The sequence below is a fragment of the Puma concolor genome, chromosome B4, assembly GCF_028749965.1.
Source record: "Puma concolor isolate L17-30 chromosome B4, mPumCon1.1.hap2, whole genome shotgun sequence".
Classification (NCBI taxonomy): domain Eukaryota; kingdom Metazoa; phylum Chordata; class Mammalia; order Carnivora; family Felidae; genus Puma; species Puma concolor.
In genome coordinates, this window is record NC_141673.1 from 64,925,272 (window position 1) to 64,942,663 (window position 17,392).

At 52.7% G+C, this 17,392-nt stretch overlaps 1 protein-coding gene across 6 annotated transcripts in view; it reads left to right on the forward strand.

Moving 5' to 3' along the window:
* The window catches only part of POU6F1 (POU class 6 homeobox 1), a 28,341-nt gene extending 11,249 nt beyond the window's left edge, over positions 1-17,092 (forward strand). For 5 of the 6 annotated variants that reach the window (XM_086713375.1, XM_086713374.1, XM_086713376.1 and 2 more), the window contains 10 exons: positions 656-747; positions 2,876-3,071; positions 7,181-7,302; positions 8,212-8,437; positions 8,975-9,228; positions 9,899-10,027; positions 10,639-10,842; positions 13,968-14,109; positions 14,662-14,830; positions 15,855-17,092. In XM_086713375.1, coding sequence (XP_086569501.1) covers positions 700-747; positions 2,876-3,071; positions 7,181-7,302; positions 8,212-8,437; positions 8,975-9,228; positions 9,899-10,027; positions 10,639-10,842; positions 13,968-14,109; positions 14,662-14,830; positions 15,855-16,200 — 1,836 coding nt within the window. In that variant the 5' untranslated portion in view covers positions 656-699 and the 3' untranslated portion in view covers positions 16,201-17,092. The remainder of the gene's footprint in view (positions 1-655; positions 748-2,875; positions 3,072-7,180; positions 7,303-8,211; positions 8,438-8,974; positions 9,229-9,898; positions 10,028-10,638; positions 10,843-13,967; positions 14,110-14,661; positions 14,831-15,854) is intronic. The other variant, XM_086713379.1, reaches the window with a different exon arrangement.
* Positions 17,093-17,392: the final 300 nt, after the last annotated feature.

The window sequence follows — 17,392 nt, forward strand, 5'->3', positions numbered from 1 at the left end:
CCTGCATTTGGCAGGCTGCTCTACTATCTGGGATGTTGTCCTGGCTCCCGTGTTAAAGGCCAGGATGGTCCTTAGGCCACTGCCACAGAATCACTTAAGAGCTGCTTCTGTGGGACCCGTCGGCTGAATCAGACTCTCAGGGGAACCTGGGGTCTGCATTTTTAATAAGCGCTCCAAGTGGTGATCACGCACATTCAGGTTTGGGACTACTGTTTCAATTTATTCGGGTCTTATCTCTTCCAGGAAGTCTGCTCAGACTCCTCCCCTGAGAAGCCCTCTGATGGCCAGAGTGCTCCTTTCCTGTGTCTGAGGCTCTGGAGGCTCTGAATGTCTGGGTCAAAGTCAGCTTGGGTTCTGCTGGGTCTGCTCTCTCCCTGCATACTGGGGAATGCCCAGGGACGGATGCCTGGCCCTCTCTTTCCTCTTGTCACCCTGGTTCTTCCTGAGTGTAGGATCTCTTGGGGTGCTGTAGGAAGCAAGACACTTCCGTTTTCAGGTCCTTTGAATCCTGTTTCCTTTACTTGTACAGATACTTGGGAGAACTTAGATTTTTCTCCCTTCCTACCATTCTACTCCTGACTCTCCAAGATGGTATAGAAATTGTATTACTGTGTCACATCAGCCTTTGCTTTTCCCGTCCCATGTCATCCCACAGGCTGTGCTAGGTGTGGGCCGGCCCCCACCCCACCCTAAGTGACCATGGATCCTGGAGCCGGGCCAGAGTCATCACTGACCGTCAATGAGCAGGTATGTTCTGGGGCAGGAAGAGGTGGGGGAGTGAGGGTGATGGACCCTGGGGCATGGCCAGGAGGAACACTCCACAGAGCCTGTCAGTGTCTGTTTCTTAACCAAAATTCATGCCGACTTCACCCATCCAGATGTAGTTACCAGCTAGGATTTCTCAGGGGCTGAGATCGGGGATTTAAGCTGTGATTTTATTATTTATTTATTTATTTATTTTAAGTTTATTTTATTTATTTTTAGAGAGAGAGAGAGAACAGAGGTGCATGTGCGTGCATGCCCAAGCAAGGGAGGGGCAGAGAGAGAGAGAGAGAGAGAGAGAGAGAGAATGAATCCCAAGCAGGCTCCACGCCATAAGCACAGACCCTGACTTGGGGCTTGAACTCACAAACCATGGGATCATGACCTGACCTGAAATCAAGAGTCAGATACTTAACCGACTGAGCCACCCAGGCACCCCTTAATTTCACTTTTTAAAGTCACAGCTTAGGGGCACCTGAGTGGCTTAGTCGGTTCAGCAGTTTACTCTTGGTTCTGGCTCAGGTCATGATCTCGAAGTTCATGAGATCAAGCCCCTTGTTGGGCTCTGTGCTGACAGTGCAGAGCCTGCTTCGGTTTCTCTCTCTCCCTCTCTCTCTTTCAGCCCCTACCCTATTCATGCTCTCTCTCTGTCTCAAAATAAATAAACTTAAAAAAAGAAGTGAAATTAAAATATAAAAAATTGTATGGGATGCCTAGCTGACTTAGTAGAGCATGTGACACTTGATATCAGGGTCATGAGTTCAAGCCCCACGTTGGGGGTAGAGTCTACTTAAAAAAATAATAAAAAGCTTAAATATATATACAAATATGTATAAGTTTACATAAGGAAAAGATTTGGACATCAGGTAATTTACTCTATTTTTTCCTAAATATATTTTATAATTTTTTGCAGTGAACATTCATTACATAATTTTTTAAAGGAAAAAAAAAAAAAGGTTAACATTTCTTAAAAGGTAATTGGACTGAAGTCCCTCGTATCAAATTTAAATCAGAAAAGGAACTGCTTTTGGAGGTGTATTTCACTCATACTCCCCTGAGAGGTCACATTGTCACTTTTTCCAGCAATCTCTGGCTGGGTTCAATTTTGAGGACTGTGTTGTGGGAGTGCCTTCGGGTACAGGCCAAGTGCAGGGGAGGCTCGACACAGATTTTGAACATACAGCGTGTCCCTGATTCTTGATTGGTCTAATTCAAAGCATGCCAGTGCTGGAGGTGAAGAGCTGAGGGCTGGCTGTTTGAGCAGGGGAAGAAGACCAAGTGTTCTGAGGACATGGAAGGCCCCCTCGAGGTCGGAGCATGCCTGCAGATGGCAGGGCTGGCCCCACCGCTCCACAGGGTGCAAGGCTCCGGTCCGGGGAGGTGGGGCTCCAGTCCGGGGAGGTGGGGCTTCAGTCTTGGGAGGTGGGGCTTTAGTTGGAGAGGTGGGGCTCCAGTCCAGAGAGGTGGGGCTTTAGTCTTGGGAGGTGGGGCTCCAGTTGGAGAGGTGGGGCTCCAGTCCTGGGAGGTGGGGCCAGTGGCTGCTTCTACAGTATTCCTGACCTGCATTTCAGGAAGTTAGCTTGCCTGGAAACCTTGGCCTGTACCCCAGAGTTTTGGAATCATGAGCCTAAAAAGTTACTCAGCATTGTGGAGCATTCATGTCCATCCCTTTGTCTTTGAGGAAACTCCTGTAAGGTTTCAAGAGAAGTGAAGAGGGATCTGCTTCTTGGCCCAGCCTAAGGCTGGATGCTGTGTTAGTTAGGGGCCTCCATTATCCTAGCAGCTAAGAGGACGCCCTTGCAGGGCTGTGGGATAGGCCACTTAAGCACTCCCTGAACTGAGTCCAGGACGGGGAGCAAATAGAAATATCTCCAAGTGGTTTGTCTCTGTGGGGCTTTTACTAGCGTGTGTCAAGCCCTTCCCGTGTCACCAGGCCCCAGTTTCTTTCCTGGGATCGGGGAGCTGCAGCCTGCCCCAGGCTGTGGAATTGTCACAGCACACAGCCCTCAGGCAAGCGGTCTGCATCTCCAAGTGCCCTCTCCTCTCTCCCCCAGCCAGAAGCCTACTTACTGGCCACTCCCCACCAGCAATGTCCCCTGTCCTCTGTTTTCAGGTCATCGTGATGTCAGGCCACGAGACCATCCGTGTGCTGGAAGTTGGAGTGGATGCCCAGATCTCTGCTGAGGAGGAGGGCAAAGGACTGGAGGGTGTCGCTGCCGAGGGCTCCCAGAGCAGAGGCCCGGCCGAAGCCAGTGAACCCGCTGGTGAAGCTGGGCCAGACAACCCAGACTCCTCTGCAGAGGCAACTGGTACGAGGCCATTGCTCCCATTTGGCATTGGTCCACCCGAGTCCCTCTTTCTGGCTCCTTGGAGAGCCAGCGTGAGTCCCTAGAGCCAGGGTGGCCTCGGGGTCTTGTCTTCCAGTCCACTGGACGACCTCTGGCCACAGCTGTACTTCTGCTCAGCTGCTAGGGCCATCCTGCCCTCCATGTCCCTGGAACTTTAGTTCTGGTTTCATTCACTTCCACATCTAAACTGGGATGGGTCAGGGTGAGGTGGGAGGAGAGCAGCTGGGCTCAGTTGAGGGGATCGAATTAACCTCCGAGAGGGCTGTACGTCCAACCCAGAAAGGCCGAGTGCAGAAAGGACTAGACCTTCAGGATCCCGACAGCCTTTCTAACCCAGTACCTTCTGTGGTGAATCTGGGAGGTTCCAGCGGCTGGGGACAGGAGGGCATGTTACCTACCCCACACTAAAGATGTAGGTTAGGTAGGACCTTGCAGAATCCCAGCTCCTTACTCCTAGCTGGGCTGGCGTGAGTCAAGCCTGGTGTCTTATTCATGCTGTCTCCAAAGACGACTTTTGGGCAAGAACTTGATTCCCCTGTAAGGGGAATGGATAGGGACGATCCAACCACACCATCTCTCCTAATTACCCTGTAGTATAGCTGCGAGACAGCCAGGGCTGTTCTAGAGGCTGGGACTGAGGTGCCAGGCATGGCTGTCTTGTTGTGGGGCACCCTTTCATGGACTTCCCTCACTGACACCTTTCAGAGTAGATGTCTTTTGCTGGAAACCTGGGGATCCCCAGTTAGTACCCCCAGAACTCCACGATTCATCTCCCCTAGCCTTCTGCTTATCTTCCCTTCCCCGGATTGGAGATCTGGGCTGGTGGGGGTGGGCCAAGAAGAGGAGCCAAGAAGAGAGCAAATGAGAACAGACAGGCTTTAGGGAAATAGCAACTCCTTAATAAGAAAACTGTGAGACCTCACATCCCTCACTCTGCCTGCAAATCAGCACGCAGATTCAGTTGGCACCCTAGTGACCTAGGTTATTTTTTCTCCTTTTGAATAAAGGAACGGCAAGAGGCTTGACCGTTTTCCCCTAGCCTGGAAATGCTCTGCTCCATGTTGAGACCAGGGTGGGGTGTCACATGCTCCACAGGGCAGCGCCCCAGAGAGCAGGCAGCAAAGACCAGGATTCTACGTCTGACTGATCTTCCCACTCCTTTCCATGGTGGGGATGGGGCTCTTTTCCAGAAAATTCAGGAGATTTCCCAGGTTTACCCACAGGGTCGGCAATTTCCCTTTTTATTCTTTTAACGATCTTCCATATCTCATTTTGTCTGGTGCCTTAATTCTGTTTCTTGTTCAAACCTGCTCTCGGAAATGGATGCTAAGTCAACTCTTTATACCTTAGCATCAGTGTTTATGGTACTGTGCATCTTCTTCCAGGGGTTTGTACATTTAAGCCTCTTCACGAAAGTCCTTTTCTCTGTAAAGGCATTTTAGTGATCATCGGGTAGGTAAGGGAGGTATTTTGATGGTACCTCCCAAGAAGCCGCCAACTTAGACTGTGGCCTTGATGGAACCTTTCTTGATAATGCTATTGCAGAGCAGAGGCTAAGAAGAGTTTCCTCTTGGGCACCTGGGTGGCTCAGTCGGTTAAGCATACGACTTCAGCTCGGGTTATGATCTCACTGCTCGTGAGTTTGAGCCCCGCGTCGGGCTCTGTGCTGACAGCTCAGAGCCTGGAGGCTGCTTCAGATTCTGTGTCGTCCTCTCTCTGTCCTCCCCCACTTATGCTCTGTCTCTCTCTCAAAAATGAATCAACATTAAAAAAGTAAAAAAAAAACAAAAAACAAAAAACCAAAAGTTTTCTCTTAAAATGAAACTAAGTAATGGGAAACTTCCAGGATGAGAAAAATCTAGTGATTTATATCACTCTAAATTACTACCCAGTCCTTGTCCATGTGTGTATTTTTAAAATTTTTTTAATTAAAAAATTTTTAACGTCTATTTATTATTGAGAGACAGAGAGAGACTGAGCCTGAGTGAGGGAGGGGCAGAGAGGGGGAGACACAGAATCCGAAGCAGGCTCCAGGCTCTGAGCTGTCAGCACAGAGCCCGACGCGGGGCTCAAACTCACAAACTGAGAGATCATGACCTGAGTGGAAGTCGGACGCTCAACCGACCGAGCCACCCAGGTGCCCCTCAAACTCCTTTTTTAAAAAATTAATTAATTTTTTGAGGGAGAGTGGGGGATGGACAGAAAGAGAGCAAGAGCGAGAGCGAGAAACCCAAGCAGGCTCTGTGCTATCAATGCAGAACCGGAGGTGGGGCTCAAACCCGCATACCGTGAGATCATGACGTGAGCCTAAATCAAGAGTTGGACGCCTAACCGGCTGAGCCACCCAGGCGCCCCTCAAATTCCTTTCGAAAAGAAATCAGTTGTGTACCTAGGAGGAAGTTATCACCTGGAAAAGTACAAAATCTATCAATGAGAGAGGACCAGTAATTGGCTACAAGGTACCACATAGCTGTTAAGCCAGAAAAATAAATAAACAGTGATAAAACCTAGGTTGGGTGGCACTGTGGAGAAATGGGCACATTATTGATGGTTCTGTGAATTGGTTCAGTCTTTCTGAAAAGCAGTCTAGCAGGAAGTGATAAAAGCCCTAAATGTATGCAAACCCTTGGACCCTTAGTCCTACTTTGAAAATAAATCCTAATGAAATGAACATTTCGTTTCTTTAGATGATAAGCTTTTCTCATTCATGTTTATCACATTCCCATTTTCCCACTTTGCTTTTTTTTTTTTACATATTTCATAACATTTTGTCAAGCAAAATATTTTTTAAGTTTTTGTGGGTTCAGAGTATCGTGATGTTTTCTGATTTTTTTTTTCAGTAGCTAGACCTGTATTTCCCCTCCACAGTGGACATAAACCTGTCGTTTTGTTTTCTGTTTGTATTTTAGAAGACTTTTGTTGTTGCCTGTTTTCTCTTTGATTCCTTAAAGAGTTGGATTTTTTTTTTTTCATTATATACTGTGAACTTTATAGTCCTGAGTTAGGTTACTGCCTTTCCAGATGAAAATGTGGGCTGGGAATGCAAGGTGGAAAGGCTGTCTAATTCCGTGGTTCTTCCTCTGGCTGCACGATGTATCACAAGTGGGTTTAAAAGGAAAAAGAGAGAGAGGAGAGGTTACTGACCTCCATTCCCAGACATCCAATTCAGTAGGCTTAGATTAGGGCCTGGAAATCACACCCAGCCAATATTAAGAGGCCACCAATCTGGTCTAACGTCCATCACCCAATATGTAGATTCCTTTTCAAGTTTTACTGTGTATTAAATAATAACCCTTCTCCTCATTGTTGTGTGGCTTTGAAGAGGTTTCCTGGTGGGGTTCTCCAATACCGGACTAAATCAAGGTAGCAAGAGGAAGCTATCAGCTGGGTGAAAAGCACCCTTTCACAGGAAAGAAGTTCTTTTGGAAGCTCAGTGAGGCTTCTCAGCTGGACTTCAGACCGCAGGCCCTGGCAGAAAAAAGCTGCCTGGCCTGGAATGCCCCTGTGTTCTGGAGTGTGGCAAAGACCTGTCCAGTTTTCAGGGACTGTCACTTCAAGGACCTCACCCGACAGGAATCTTTGCCCCTTCCCCAAGCTAGCACCTGCATCCACAAAGTCACCTGCAGGTGGTGTAACAATGATTCAATTGCTGGATGAGTCAAGGGAAGTTGCTCCCATCAATTCTAGCTCCTTCCTTCCCTGACACACGTTTGCTTAGGGCCCCTTTACTGATTATGTGATAGGTCACCATGTCCTATGGAGTCAGGAAATGGGAGACTTGATAGGCAACTGTGCATAGGCCTGCATCTTCTTCAACTAGATGTGGGAAGAGGGTAGCCCACCTTTCAGGTCTGGCACAGGGTCCCCCATCCTTCCATTCTCACTACCGGTAGCATTTGGGAAGCTGCCTCCTGGGCCAGGGAAGGCTGGTGATTGGCCTTGGGTTATGCAGAAAAACAATGTAGGCCTGAGAATTTAGCACTCCAAACTGCAACCAGATGTTCTACTCCAGTGACCCCTCCACTCACACCGGGCTCACTCCTTGTCCTTTCTCTCAATGCCACATGAAGTGAAGTCTCTCCCGGGGATCCCTCCGAGCCCTGCCCCTGCGGTTGCCACCTTCAGCCAAGCCCCAAGCCAGCCTCAGGCATCGCAGACCCTGACGCCACTGGCTGTACAAGCTGCCCCCCAGGTAAGGGCCCCCCGGGGAGCTGAACAGAGGGCCCTGGGCGGGAGCAAAGCATGGGACAGCCAGTGTGGGGTGGCCATGGGATCTGGGGATTTCTCGGGGCAGAACAGGGAAGGGGCTGTGGCTTGAAGGAGGGAATCCCTTCCTGGGCACCCCTGGCCTCTCCCCTACCCCAGATCAGGCCCACTGGGAAGATTAGATCTGTCTTTGCCAACTAATATTCTTGGGTCCAGCAAAGATTGTAGAGATAACGTTAACTCTTTCATGCCACAGGCATCTCTGTTTATCTAATGACTAAATGAGTGAATAGCCTTGTTAGCCCCTCCAGGAGATGCCTGGAAGAGTTAATGGATCGTTCAGAGTCCTCATTTAGAGCCAGGGGGCCGCCCCAGCGCCGTGAGAAGCTGCCTCCCGGGTCCCCCGGCTGTACTGAGTTCCCTGTGACCTTTTGCTACATGCACAGATCTGCAAGGCATCCAGCGGGGTATCCTCCGTCAGAGCTTCCCAGAAGCCTCTGTAGGCCCTTGATCTCCTGGTTCCACCAGCCCCCGCCCCCTGCTTCCCGACGGCCACAAAGCATTGGTCGTGTGGGCCAGGGCCCAGGGAAGGCCTGGGAGGCAGCAGACTGTGGTGGAGGAGGCCGGCACACCCTCTGCTGTCCCGTGAGTGGGGCCAGGCCCCGTCTCCGGTTCAGGCAGCTTCTCTGAAGGCAGGATAGTCTGGTCCAGGCACCCCCTCGGGGTCAGGCCTCCGGCTAGGGCTGGTCTCTTCCCCACCCTCACCGGCCTTTTCCCCACCGCCCTCAGAATGCTTTGTTTGTGCTCAACTGGGTCTGAGAGACCTGGTGTTTGCGCTGTCAATGTTGATTTTTTATTTTTTCTTTTCTTTTTGAAATCTTGTTTGCTTTTGCAGGTCTTGACTCAGGAAAACTTAGCCACAGTTCTGACAGGAGTTATGGTTCCAGCAGGGGCAGTTACTCAACCTCTTCTTATCCCCATCAGTATTGCAGGTCAAGTGGCTGGTCAGCAGGGGCTGGCCGTGTGGACAATTCCTACAGCAACCGTGGCTGCCCTCCCAGGACTGACAGCTGCTTCTCCTACGGGGGGAATTTTCAAGCCACCTTTAGCCGGTCTGCAAGGTAACGGCAACTCTCCCCAGGACTGCACCAGGCCCCCCACCACCCTACACTACTGTCCCTGCACGTGTGCTTGCCATGCTGGACTCAGAACACGCGGCCCACCGGGGCAACAGCCCTGGAGTCCGGATCCGGTGTCCCAGGCACCCAGCCACAGAGCTGCTGCACCACCTCGGGACTCTAGGCCATGACACCGAGCCGGCCCAGCGGGCCTCTCTCACTCCAGCCAGCCGAGACTGCCCCCCTCCCCCCCCACCGCGCCAGAGTTCGCCCCACGACCAGCCTCCTAAGAAGGACCACCGCAAGAAGATTCCGCTTCTGCTTTGGAACCTACGCGTCTCCAGCAGGCCCGAGGGAGGGGGGGATGAGAGATGCTGCCACGCGCTGCCCCTGCAAGGATCAAGGGAATCACGGCTGCCTGCCCCCTCTGCCCCGCTGTCCCAACCCCCCTCTCATTCTTGGGCCAGATCCCTTGGGATTGGAGCCGCTCTGGGCTGCGGCTAGGCATTTGAGCGCCTCTGTCTCTGCCTTGCTCCGTAGCAGCTGCCGTGCTGAACGCCGCTCTCCCGACACCCGTACAAGCTGTCCCGCCGGTACAGGCCTCCTCGCCCACGCAGCCCCGGCCAGCGGCCCAGCCCCAGACGCTGTTCCAGACCCAGCCGCTGCTGCAGACCACGCCGGCCATTCTACCGCAGCCCACCGCTGCCACCGCTACTGCCCCCGTCCCCAAGCCAGTGGACACCCCCCCACAGATCACCGTCCAGCCTGCAGGCTTCGCACTGAGTCCAGGAATTGTAAGCTGCTGCCCTCACCCAGGGCTGACCAGGGATGGACTGAATCTCGGGCCAAGGGTGGAACTGGCCCTTCCCACAGGGGAGGAAGGAGGTGGAGGACCAGCCCCCCCGAAAACGGCTCTTTTCCAACACATCCGCAGAGATGGCTCCCTCTGAGGCCTTCTCCTTGCATCTGCCAGCCCATCCATCCCAGACAAGAGCAGACAATCTCCGCCAAGAGGGCTGGGCAAATTCTCCAGAACCTGAACCACTGGACCGGCCTTGGAGGGTGGGATGATGTCTGGGGATTGCAAACTCGTGAGCTGTAACTAAGGTGGAGCTGGAGGCTCACAGCCCCGTGCCCGTGTCTGTCCGGTGTGGCTCCCGGCTCGGGCAGTGGAGCTGTTGGATGTGACTAGATTCACATCAGCCCCTCCAGTCTGGCCTTCTGTCCTCCTGGGCCTGGCCTGAAAGATTAGCCGGAGTTACTCTTCCGTGGTGGTGCCCCTCCCCCTTCCCCGCAGCCCCTGGCCCTCGATGCTATTCAGTTGGTGGACATAGGCCTGCAGCCCACATTCACACCTGCCCAGCATCCGTATCTCCCCACCCCAAAGCGCTCAGCCTTTTCCTCTCTGCCTTGGGCTCTTTCTCACCCCGTGGCCTCTGAGCAAGGCTCTTTCTCCACCCACAGATCAGTGCTGCTTCCCTCGGGGGACAGACCCAGATCCTAGGCTCCCTCACTACCACTCCGGTCATTGCCAACGCCATTCCCAGCATGCCAGGGATCAGCAGTCAGATCCTCACCAACGCTCAGGGACAGGCAAGTGGTCGAAGCCAGGGCTGAGGGTTGAGGGCTGCGGTGAGGCTGCCTGGGCGGGGGGGCCGGGCCTTGGGCTGAGGGTCCTAGAAACTCGGACAGGGTGCCACGCTGCCGTTCATCTCTCGTGTGGCAGCTCTCTGCTGATGCTGAGCCCCGGCAGGGGCCTCACCTCCACCCCAGCCTATAGGTGCTCACTCTACTCTGGGGTTTTCCTTCGCGGAGCACCCACTTTGTGACCAGGCTCTGTGTTAGGTGCTCTCTCACATTATCTCACCTCATTTTGAGTACAGGTCTGTTAGGTGGAGATTTTTATTCCCATTTTTCCAGGGGGAGAAGGCCGAGGTTCAGAGAAAGTAAGCCACCCAATAAAATGTGGCAGGGCAGGGCAGGGCTTCACATCCAGGGCTGTGTGAATCACATGCAGACCTATTCTTCCTGCACCTCGGCTCCGGGGATAGAATAAAGGAAACAGCTTTATCGATGAGGGAACTGAGGTCCGGAAGGGTTCAACGATTTGTTGAGGTCCCTTCCCCTGCCCACGTGGGGATTTGGGTTGGAGGTAGAACTGGACGCTGGCCTCACACCTGGGGTCCCTGCCTTGTTTCCTCCAGGTTATTGGAGCACTTCCGTGGGTAGTGAACTCGGCTAGTGTGGCAGCCCCAGCACCAGCCCAAAGCCTGCAGGTCCAGGCTGTGACACCCCAGCTGTTGTTGAATGCCCAGGGCCAGGTGATCGCGACCCTGGCCAGCAGCCCCCTGCCTCCGCCCGTGGCTGTCCGGAAGGCAAGCACGCCTGAGTCCCCTGCTAAGAGTGAGGTACAAGGGCTGGGCTGGGATGAGGGCAGGGGTGGGGGGGGCGGTGCCTCCCTCAAGACTGCAGGGCAGGACAAGACTATTTTCTGAAGCCCCTGGCACACAGAGTACCTCCCCAAAGTGAGGGGAAGTCCCAGAGTAGAAGGCCCCACATACTCTGTTCAGGGACAGAGCGCTCCCCCCCACCCCACCCCCACTCCAAAAACAAGTGTATGTGCCCTCAGAGGCCAGTGCCATGCTGAAAGGGCCAGGGAGGTAGTCAAAGCAAACTGAGCCTTGATCGGCTCCAGGGTGAACCGATTGCCAGGAAAGCCCAGGGAGGTGACTCGGCATCCCCTCCGCCTCACCCCTTCACTTGCACTGTGGCTTTGATTATTCCTTTATTTGTTCATTCCAGGAGCAGTTTTTGAGTGCCTACTATACTCCAGGTGCTGTAGATCTAGGGACGAGTAAGATGCCTTTCCTAGCCTTAGGTGGCCCACTGCTGGAGACAGTTGCAAGCCAGAGTGACAAAGACTATGACAGGGACGTGACAAGCTGCTGTAGGGACCCCGAGAAGGGAGTTCTGGACCGACTGGGGAATTCAGCAAAGCTTCGTAGAGAAGGGAGGTGGCACTAATCTAAAGGGATGAGGTGGGCGGGAGAGTGGATCTCCCCCCTTTACTGTAATTGCAGGAATTAGAAGGTGTCAGAGCAGGGGTTCCCAGAGTTGTGTGTCAGAAGCACCTGAAGGACAGCTGGAATGCAGAGTCCCGACGCACACACGTCCCCCCACCCTTGGAGTTTCTTGTTCAGAAGTTCTGGAGTGGCGCTCCAGAATTTGCATTTCTAGCAAGTTCTCTGGCGAGGTTGAGGCCTTGGCTCTCAAATGCAGCATGCCACTTCCAGGCTTTGTGAATAACCTCCTAGCCTCATCTGTAAAATGGAGATTATCAGAGTACCAACCTCAGAAGGTTATGAACGTTAATGGATATATCACGCGTAAGACAGGTAACACTCTGTACGCAGGGAGCACTGGAAAAAAACGGTGCTTTTATTTTATCACTGTTATTATGGAGCAGAGAGTCATGGAAGGGAAGTGGCTTATTAGATGCGTATTAAAAAAAAATTAACCGGGGCGCCTGGGTGGCTCAGTCGGTTAAGCGTCCGACTTCAGCTCAGGTCATGATCTCACGGTCCGTGAGTTCGAGCCCCTCGTTGGGCTCTGTGCTGACCGCTCAGAGCCTGGAGCCCGTTTCAGATTCTGTGTCTCCCTCTCTCTCTCTGCCCCTCCCCTGTTCATGCTCTCTCTCTGTCTCAAAAATAAATAAACGTTAAAAAAAATTAAAAAAAAAAATTACCTGTTATCCAGGTGGAGCCAAGAACTGAACTGTGGCAAGACTTGAGTCCTTGTCACTTGTTAGGAGGCAGCTGAAACAGTTCTACCAAGAAACCAGGAGCCCTGAACTTAAGTCCCTGGGGAGGAAGAGGGACTGGGCTTGAGAGCTACCAAAGGGTAGAATCCAGGGAATAGGACTCATCCTAGAGAAATGTGCACTTTCCAGGAAGTTGTTTTTTTATTGTTATTATTTAACATTTATTTATTTATTTATTTTGAGAGAGACGGGGACAGTGCGTGTGGGGGAGGGGCAGAGAGAAGGGGGAAGAGAGAGAGAGGGAGAGAGAGAAGCCCAGGCAGGCTCCACACTGCCAGCATGGAGCTGGCCGCGGGGCTCGAACTCACGAAACTGCGAGACCATGACCTGAGCCCAAACCAAGAGCCAAACGCTCCACCGACTGAGCCACCCAGGCGCCCCTCAGGAAGCTTTTAAAAACAATCATCCTGGGCTGCCTGGCTGGCTCAGTCAGTAAGTAGAGCATGCGACTCTTGATCTCGGGGTTTTGAGTTCTAGCCCCACGCTGCGGGTTTTTACTTTAAAAATTCATACTAAAAATACTGATTTGATATATTTATAGTTTCTCCTGATGATAAATATGATGCACACTTAAAAAAAAATTTTTTTAATGTGTACTTATTTTTGAGAGGCTGAGAAACAGAGCATAAGCAGGAAAGGGGCAGAGAGAGGAAGACACAATCCGAGGCAGGCTCCAGGCTCTGAGCTGTCAGCACAGAGCCCAACGTGGGGCTTGAACTCACGGGCCTTGAGATCACGACCTGAGCCGAAGTCGGACACTTAACTGACTGAACCACTCAGGCGCCCTGACACACACTTTTTATAAAAATTCCAATATTATGTGTAATGGAAAAAAGCAAAAATCTCTTACAAGTCCACCCCCAGAGATAGCTGATGTAGACAACTTGCTTTATATGTCTCAAGATTTTGTTTTTCCTGGAAATTCATATGTAGTTTTTATAGGAGTTATTCTATAAAAATTGTTTTCACTTTATCTTTTCTTCCACTTAGCACTGTGACCCAGAGCTCCTTCCATGTCGGTTAATTAAGAGATTAACTGCGTACTTTTTTTTTTTAATATTATACGTGAGAAAGAGAGACAGTGCGTGAGCAGAGAAGAGCAGAGAGAGAGGGAGACACAGAATCTGAAACAGGCTTCAGGCTCCGAGCTGTCAGCACAGAGCCCGACGCGGGGCTCGAACTCACGGACTGTGAGATCATGACCTGAGCTGAAATCACGGACACTTAACCGACAAAACCACCCGGGCACCCCACTGTATTCTTTTTAGTAGCTGCACAGAATCTCATTGTAAAAAGGTCCCCAGAGTCATTTGCCAGTTCCCTGTTAATGGACATTTGGGGCCTGGGAGCCTCTAGAATCAAGTGTAGGTTTCTGTTCTGAGGGAAAAGGTTTGAGAGCAGTTATCTCAAGGGTGGACACCTGTTGGGCTTTGAACAACTGTACTGAACCTTTCGGAGCCTCTGACCTGCCTGTGTCACGGGTGGCTGCGAGGCTCCAACTTGGTGGGGCATGTCGCTGTCCTTACTTCAGAGGTCACTGTCTTTGGGTGGCTGTAATAAGTAGCTTCTAGTCTTGCTTTGTGATGGGGCACAGGTAGGAGTGTGCTGGGGGAGTGAGGATTTCACGCCCATTTTCATGTGGCCCGGGCAGGGACTCCCACCCCCTGAGCCAGGCAGGTGGGCAGTAGCATCTCATTGGCTCTCTTCTCCCAGGTCCAGCCCATCCAGCCCACGCCAGCCGTGCCACAGCCAGCGGTGGTCATCACCAGCCCAGCCCCGGCGGCCAAGCCATCTGCCTCTGCTCCCATTCCAATCACCTGCTCTGAGACCCCTACTGTCAGCCAGTTGGTATCCAGTAAGTGACTCCTGAAAAAGGTTGTAGAGAAGAGGAGAGGCATGTATTCGGACTCCCCAGCCCCTTTAGATGCTGCTCTCCTTAATAAACTTTCTAGCGTCCAAAGGGGAAGGGCAAAGGCCCGCTACCAGGCATTGGCTTTCTTATTCCCATTCCTGCTGAGCTGGATTCTAGGCATGATGACAGAGGAGGCCACTTCCTCAAGAAGCCAATCCATGGGCTGTCTCTCGTTTGGCCTCTCACCCAGTATTTGAGGAATGTGGGTGGCTCAGCTCTGCTTGGGGCCAGGAGCGGGGAGAATGGGGGAGGATCAGCCACTGGAGCTGGAAGAACTTGAAAAGAGACCCCTACTTCCAGACAGGTTAGTCCAGGCCCCTTTTCCTCAAGTTTTGTTTGCTTTGGGAACAGGGGTGGTGAAGGTGTTAAGGGTATATGGGCCTTTTGTCAAATGTCTTCATCCCTCACTGCTTCACCAGGCCAGGCCAATAAGCTAGGTAAGGAGGGCTATCATCCATCTTACACACTCACCCCTGGTCCCTTCCTCTGACCTAGAGCCGCATACCCCAAGTCTGGATGAGGACGGAATCAACTTGGAAGAGATCCGGGAGTTTGCCAAGAACTTTAAGATCCGGCGGCTGTCCCTGGGCCTCACACAGACTCAGGTGGGCCAGGCTCTGACTGCAACGGAAGGCCCAGCCTACAGCCAGTCAGCCATCTGCCGGTGAGTAAGGCTGTTCTGGACAAGGTCAAGGCCGGCTCAGGCATTTGATGGCACTAAGCACTCATTGGGACCCAGGTGCATGGCTCCTTTCCATATTCTCTCTTGCTCCTGCCTCCTTCCAGACCAGGAAGGTTGTTCCAAGGGTAGACGGGAACACCGAGAGTGGCCAGAGGCTGATCCAGTCCGTCTGAGGGCCCTCTCAAGTTTGTTCTTCAATCCTGAGCATGTACGTGGTCTTTCGTTGGGGGAAACCTAAGACCCTAATCCATTCAGGAACCCTACAGGGAAAGGCTACAGCTTATGCCGTTGGTCACAAAAGTGGGAACTTCTGTTCTGACTTAGCCGTCCACCGCAACCCACCCTCCCCGCTGTTATGCTCCCATCCCCCCTCCTCCCAAGGCATGACTATAAAGCGATGTAGCTGATTTTTCTGTGTGCGGCGTTCAGACTGGTTCTGATGCCAGTATCGAAGGAGGGCAAAGCGTTGCAAACAGGAATGAGTCCATGGCTCAGGGATGGCCGAAAGGTGCCTGCCAGCTCCCAGATTAGACAAGAGTGACCGCTAGACCAGGTGTCACGCTGGCAGTTCTGTAGTCGCATCCGGGCTCGGCCAGGAAGAGCGGTCTGACTCAGTGTCACTACTGTGAGACGAAATCGGAGGAGATGGCACTTGTGACATCCACGTGCCATCTCTGAAGTCCTCTTAGGATAACTCCTCAAAGGACCTCACTCATTTGGGTGTGAACGTTCTAGAAGAGTTGTTCAGACAGCAGCTGCACTGTTATCGTTGCGCCACTGAACTGAGGCTGTGGGAATGGTCTCCCTTTTGTGACCTGGCTTACGGGATGGTCTGCGGAGTCTGGGCTTGGCTGAGCCAGGGTGGTCTCGATGGGGGCGGTGAGGGGACCATTTAGTACGGTCCCACCAGTCCTCAGAGGGGCAACCCCTCGTGGAGAGTACTCACACCCCAGGGTGGGGAGTAAGGCATTCTCACTGTCCCTTCCCGGGCTTGGGTCACCCACAGGTTTGAGAAGCTGGATATCACACCCAAGAGTGCCCAGAAGCTGAAGCCAGTGCTGGAAAAGTGGCTGAATGAAGCCGAACTCCGGAACCAGGAAGGGCAGCAGAACCTGATGGAGTTCGTGGGAGGTGAGCCCTCCAAGAAACGCAAACGCCGCACCTCCTTCACCCCCCAGGCCATAGAGGCTCTGAATGCCTACTTCGAGAAGAACCCGCTGCCCACAGGCCAGGAGATCACCGAGATTGCTAAGGAGCTCAACTACGACCGGGAGGTCGTGCGCGTCTGGTTCTGCAATCGGCGCCAGACGCTCAAGAACACCAGCAAGCTGAATGTCTTTCAGATCCCTTAGGGCTCAGCCCCCGGCCCTGTGTTCCAGCACTTTGTACTTTTCCCTTGGCCCCTGGCTGCAGCCACTGCCGTGACGGCACCTGTCGTTCTGCCACGTGCGGCTGCGCTTGTCCTGGGGTCGTGAGACTCCACTGTGTGCATGTGCGTTCACTGCCTCCCTCCTCTCCTCCACGTAGCTCACATCACGGGGAGGGCAGAGGGGGCCCACCTGAGAGCTCCAGGCTCCGGGCCGGTCACGCCAAGGGACCCTTCCATTAAGTGGTGTCACTTAAAGAAGCACTTTGCGAAGGTGGTTTTCGAAGGGTGAATTCTGGTTGGGAACCAGAAGCTCCCTGTCTTTGGGGCAGGGCTGCGGCAGCCCCTAAGTACCACTGACCCTTAGCTCTTGTCTTTGATGGCATTCTCTCTCCACCCTCCCTTCCCCTGTGCTCCTCTGTGGAAGTGTCGCAGGTGCAGCAGCTCGCGCAGCGGAACCCCAGCCTCAACTCCCACCCTTTGCCTGCAGGCACCCTGTCCCCGAAAGGACCCAAGGGGCACAGTTCCGAAAAGTGTGACGAGCTGCTCAGCAGGTCAGGCTCAGTGTCTGCCTTGCCCTCGAGGTCAGAAGGTTCTCGCAGCCCTGGGGCCAGAACATGTGATCCCTGCTTCCTTTGGGGGGAAATTGCACTAAAGCAGAACCTGTTCATTTGTGACCCAGGTTGGAAGGAAGCAGCTTTGAACTCTGGCCGTCCTGGAGTTGACCTGGGTCTACGGCAGGTTGGGAACTTAATAGATGAACCCATCCTTCCAGATTTTAATCTAAACTCTGCCCGTGGCTCTCTCCCTCACTAGACAGTGAGGGTTAAAGAACCGGCAGCCTGGAAAATCCCACTGCCCAAGCTCGCAGCACCCCGAAGAGAAATGAAAGGAATGCTGACTCTCTCTTTCTCTTGTCCTCCCACTCACCCCTAACCCAGTGCTGGGCCTTGTCAGAGGGGCACACGAAACCCTAAACCAGACAGCAAGGCCCTGGGGAAAAGGCCACCATCCAGGAAGAATGGATGGCAGCCCAAGAAAGTCTCTTGTGGAAGGTGACTTAACTCTAATTTTCTTGGTGACTTTGAGCCTTGGATACTGGAGGAGAAATCTTGTTTTTTCTGGAGTCTTACACCATGTGTTTGTGCAAACAGTCCTCCCCACCCCTGCCTGCCAGA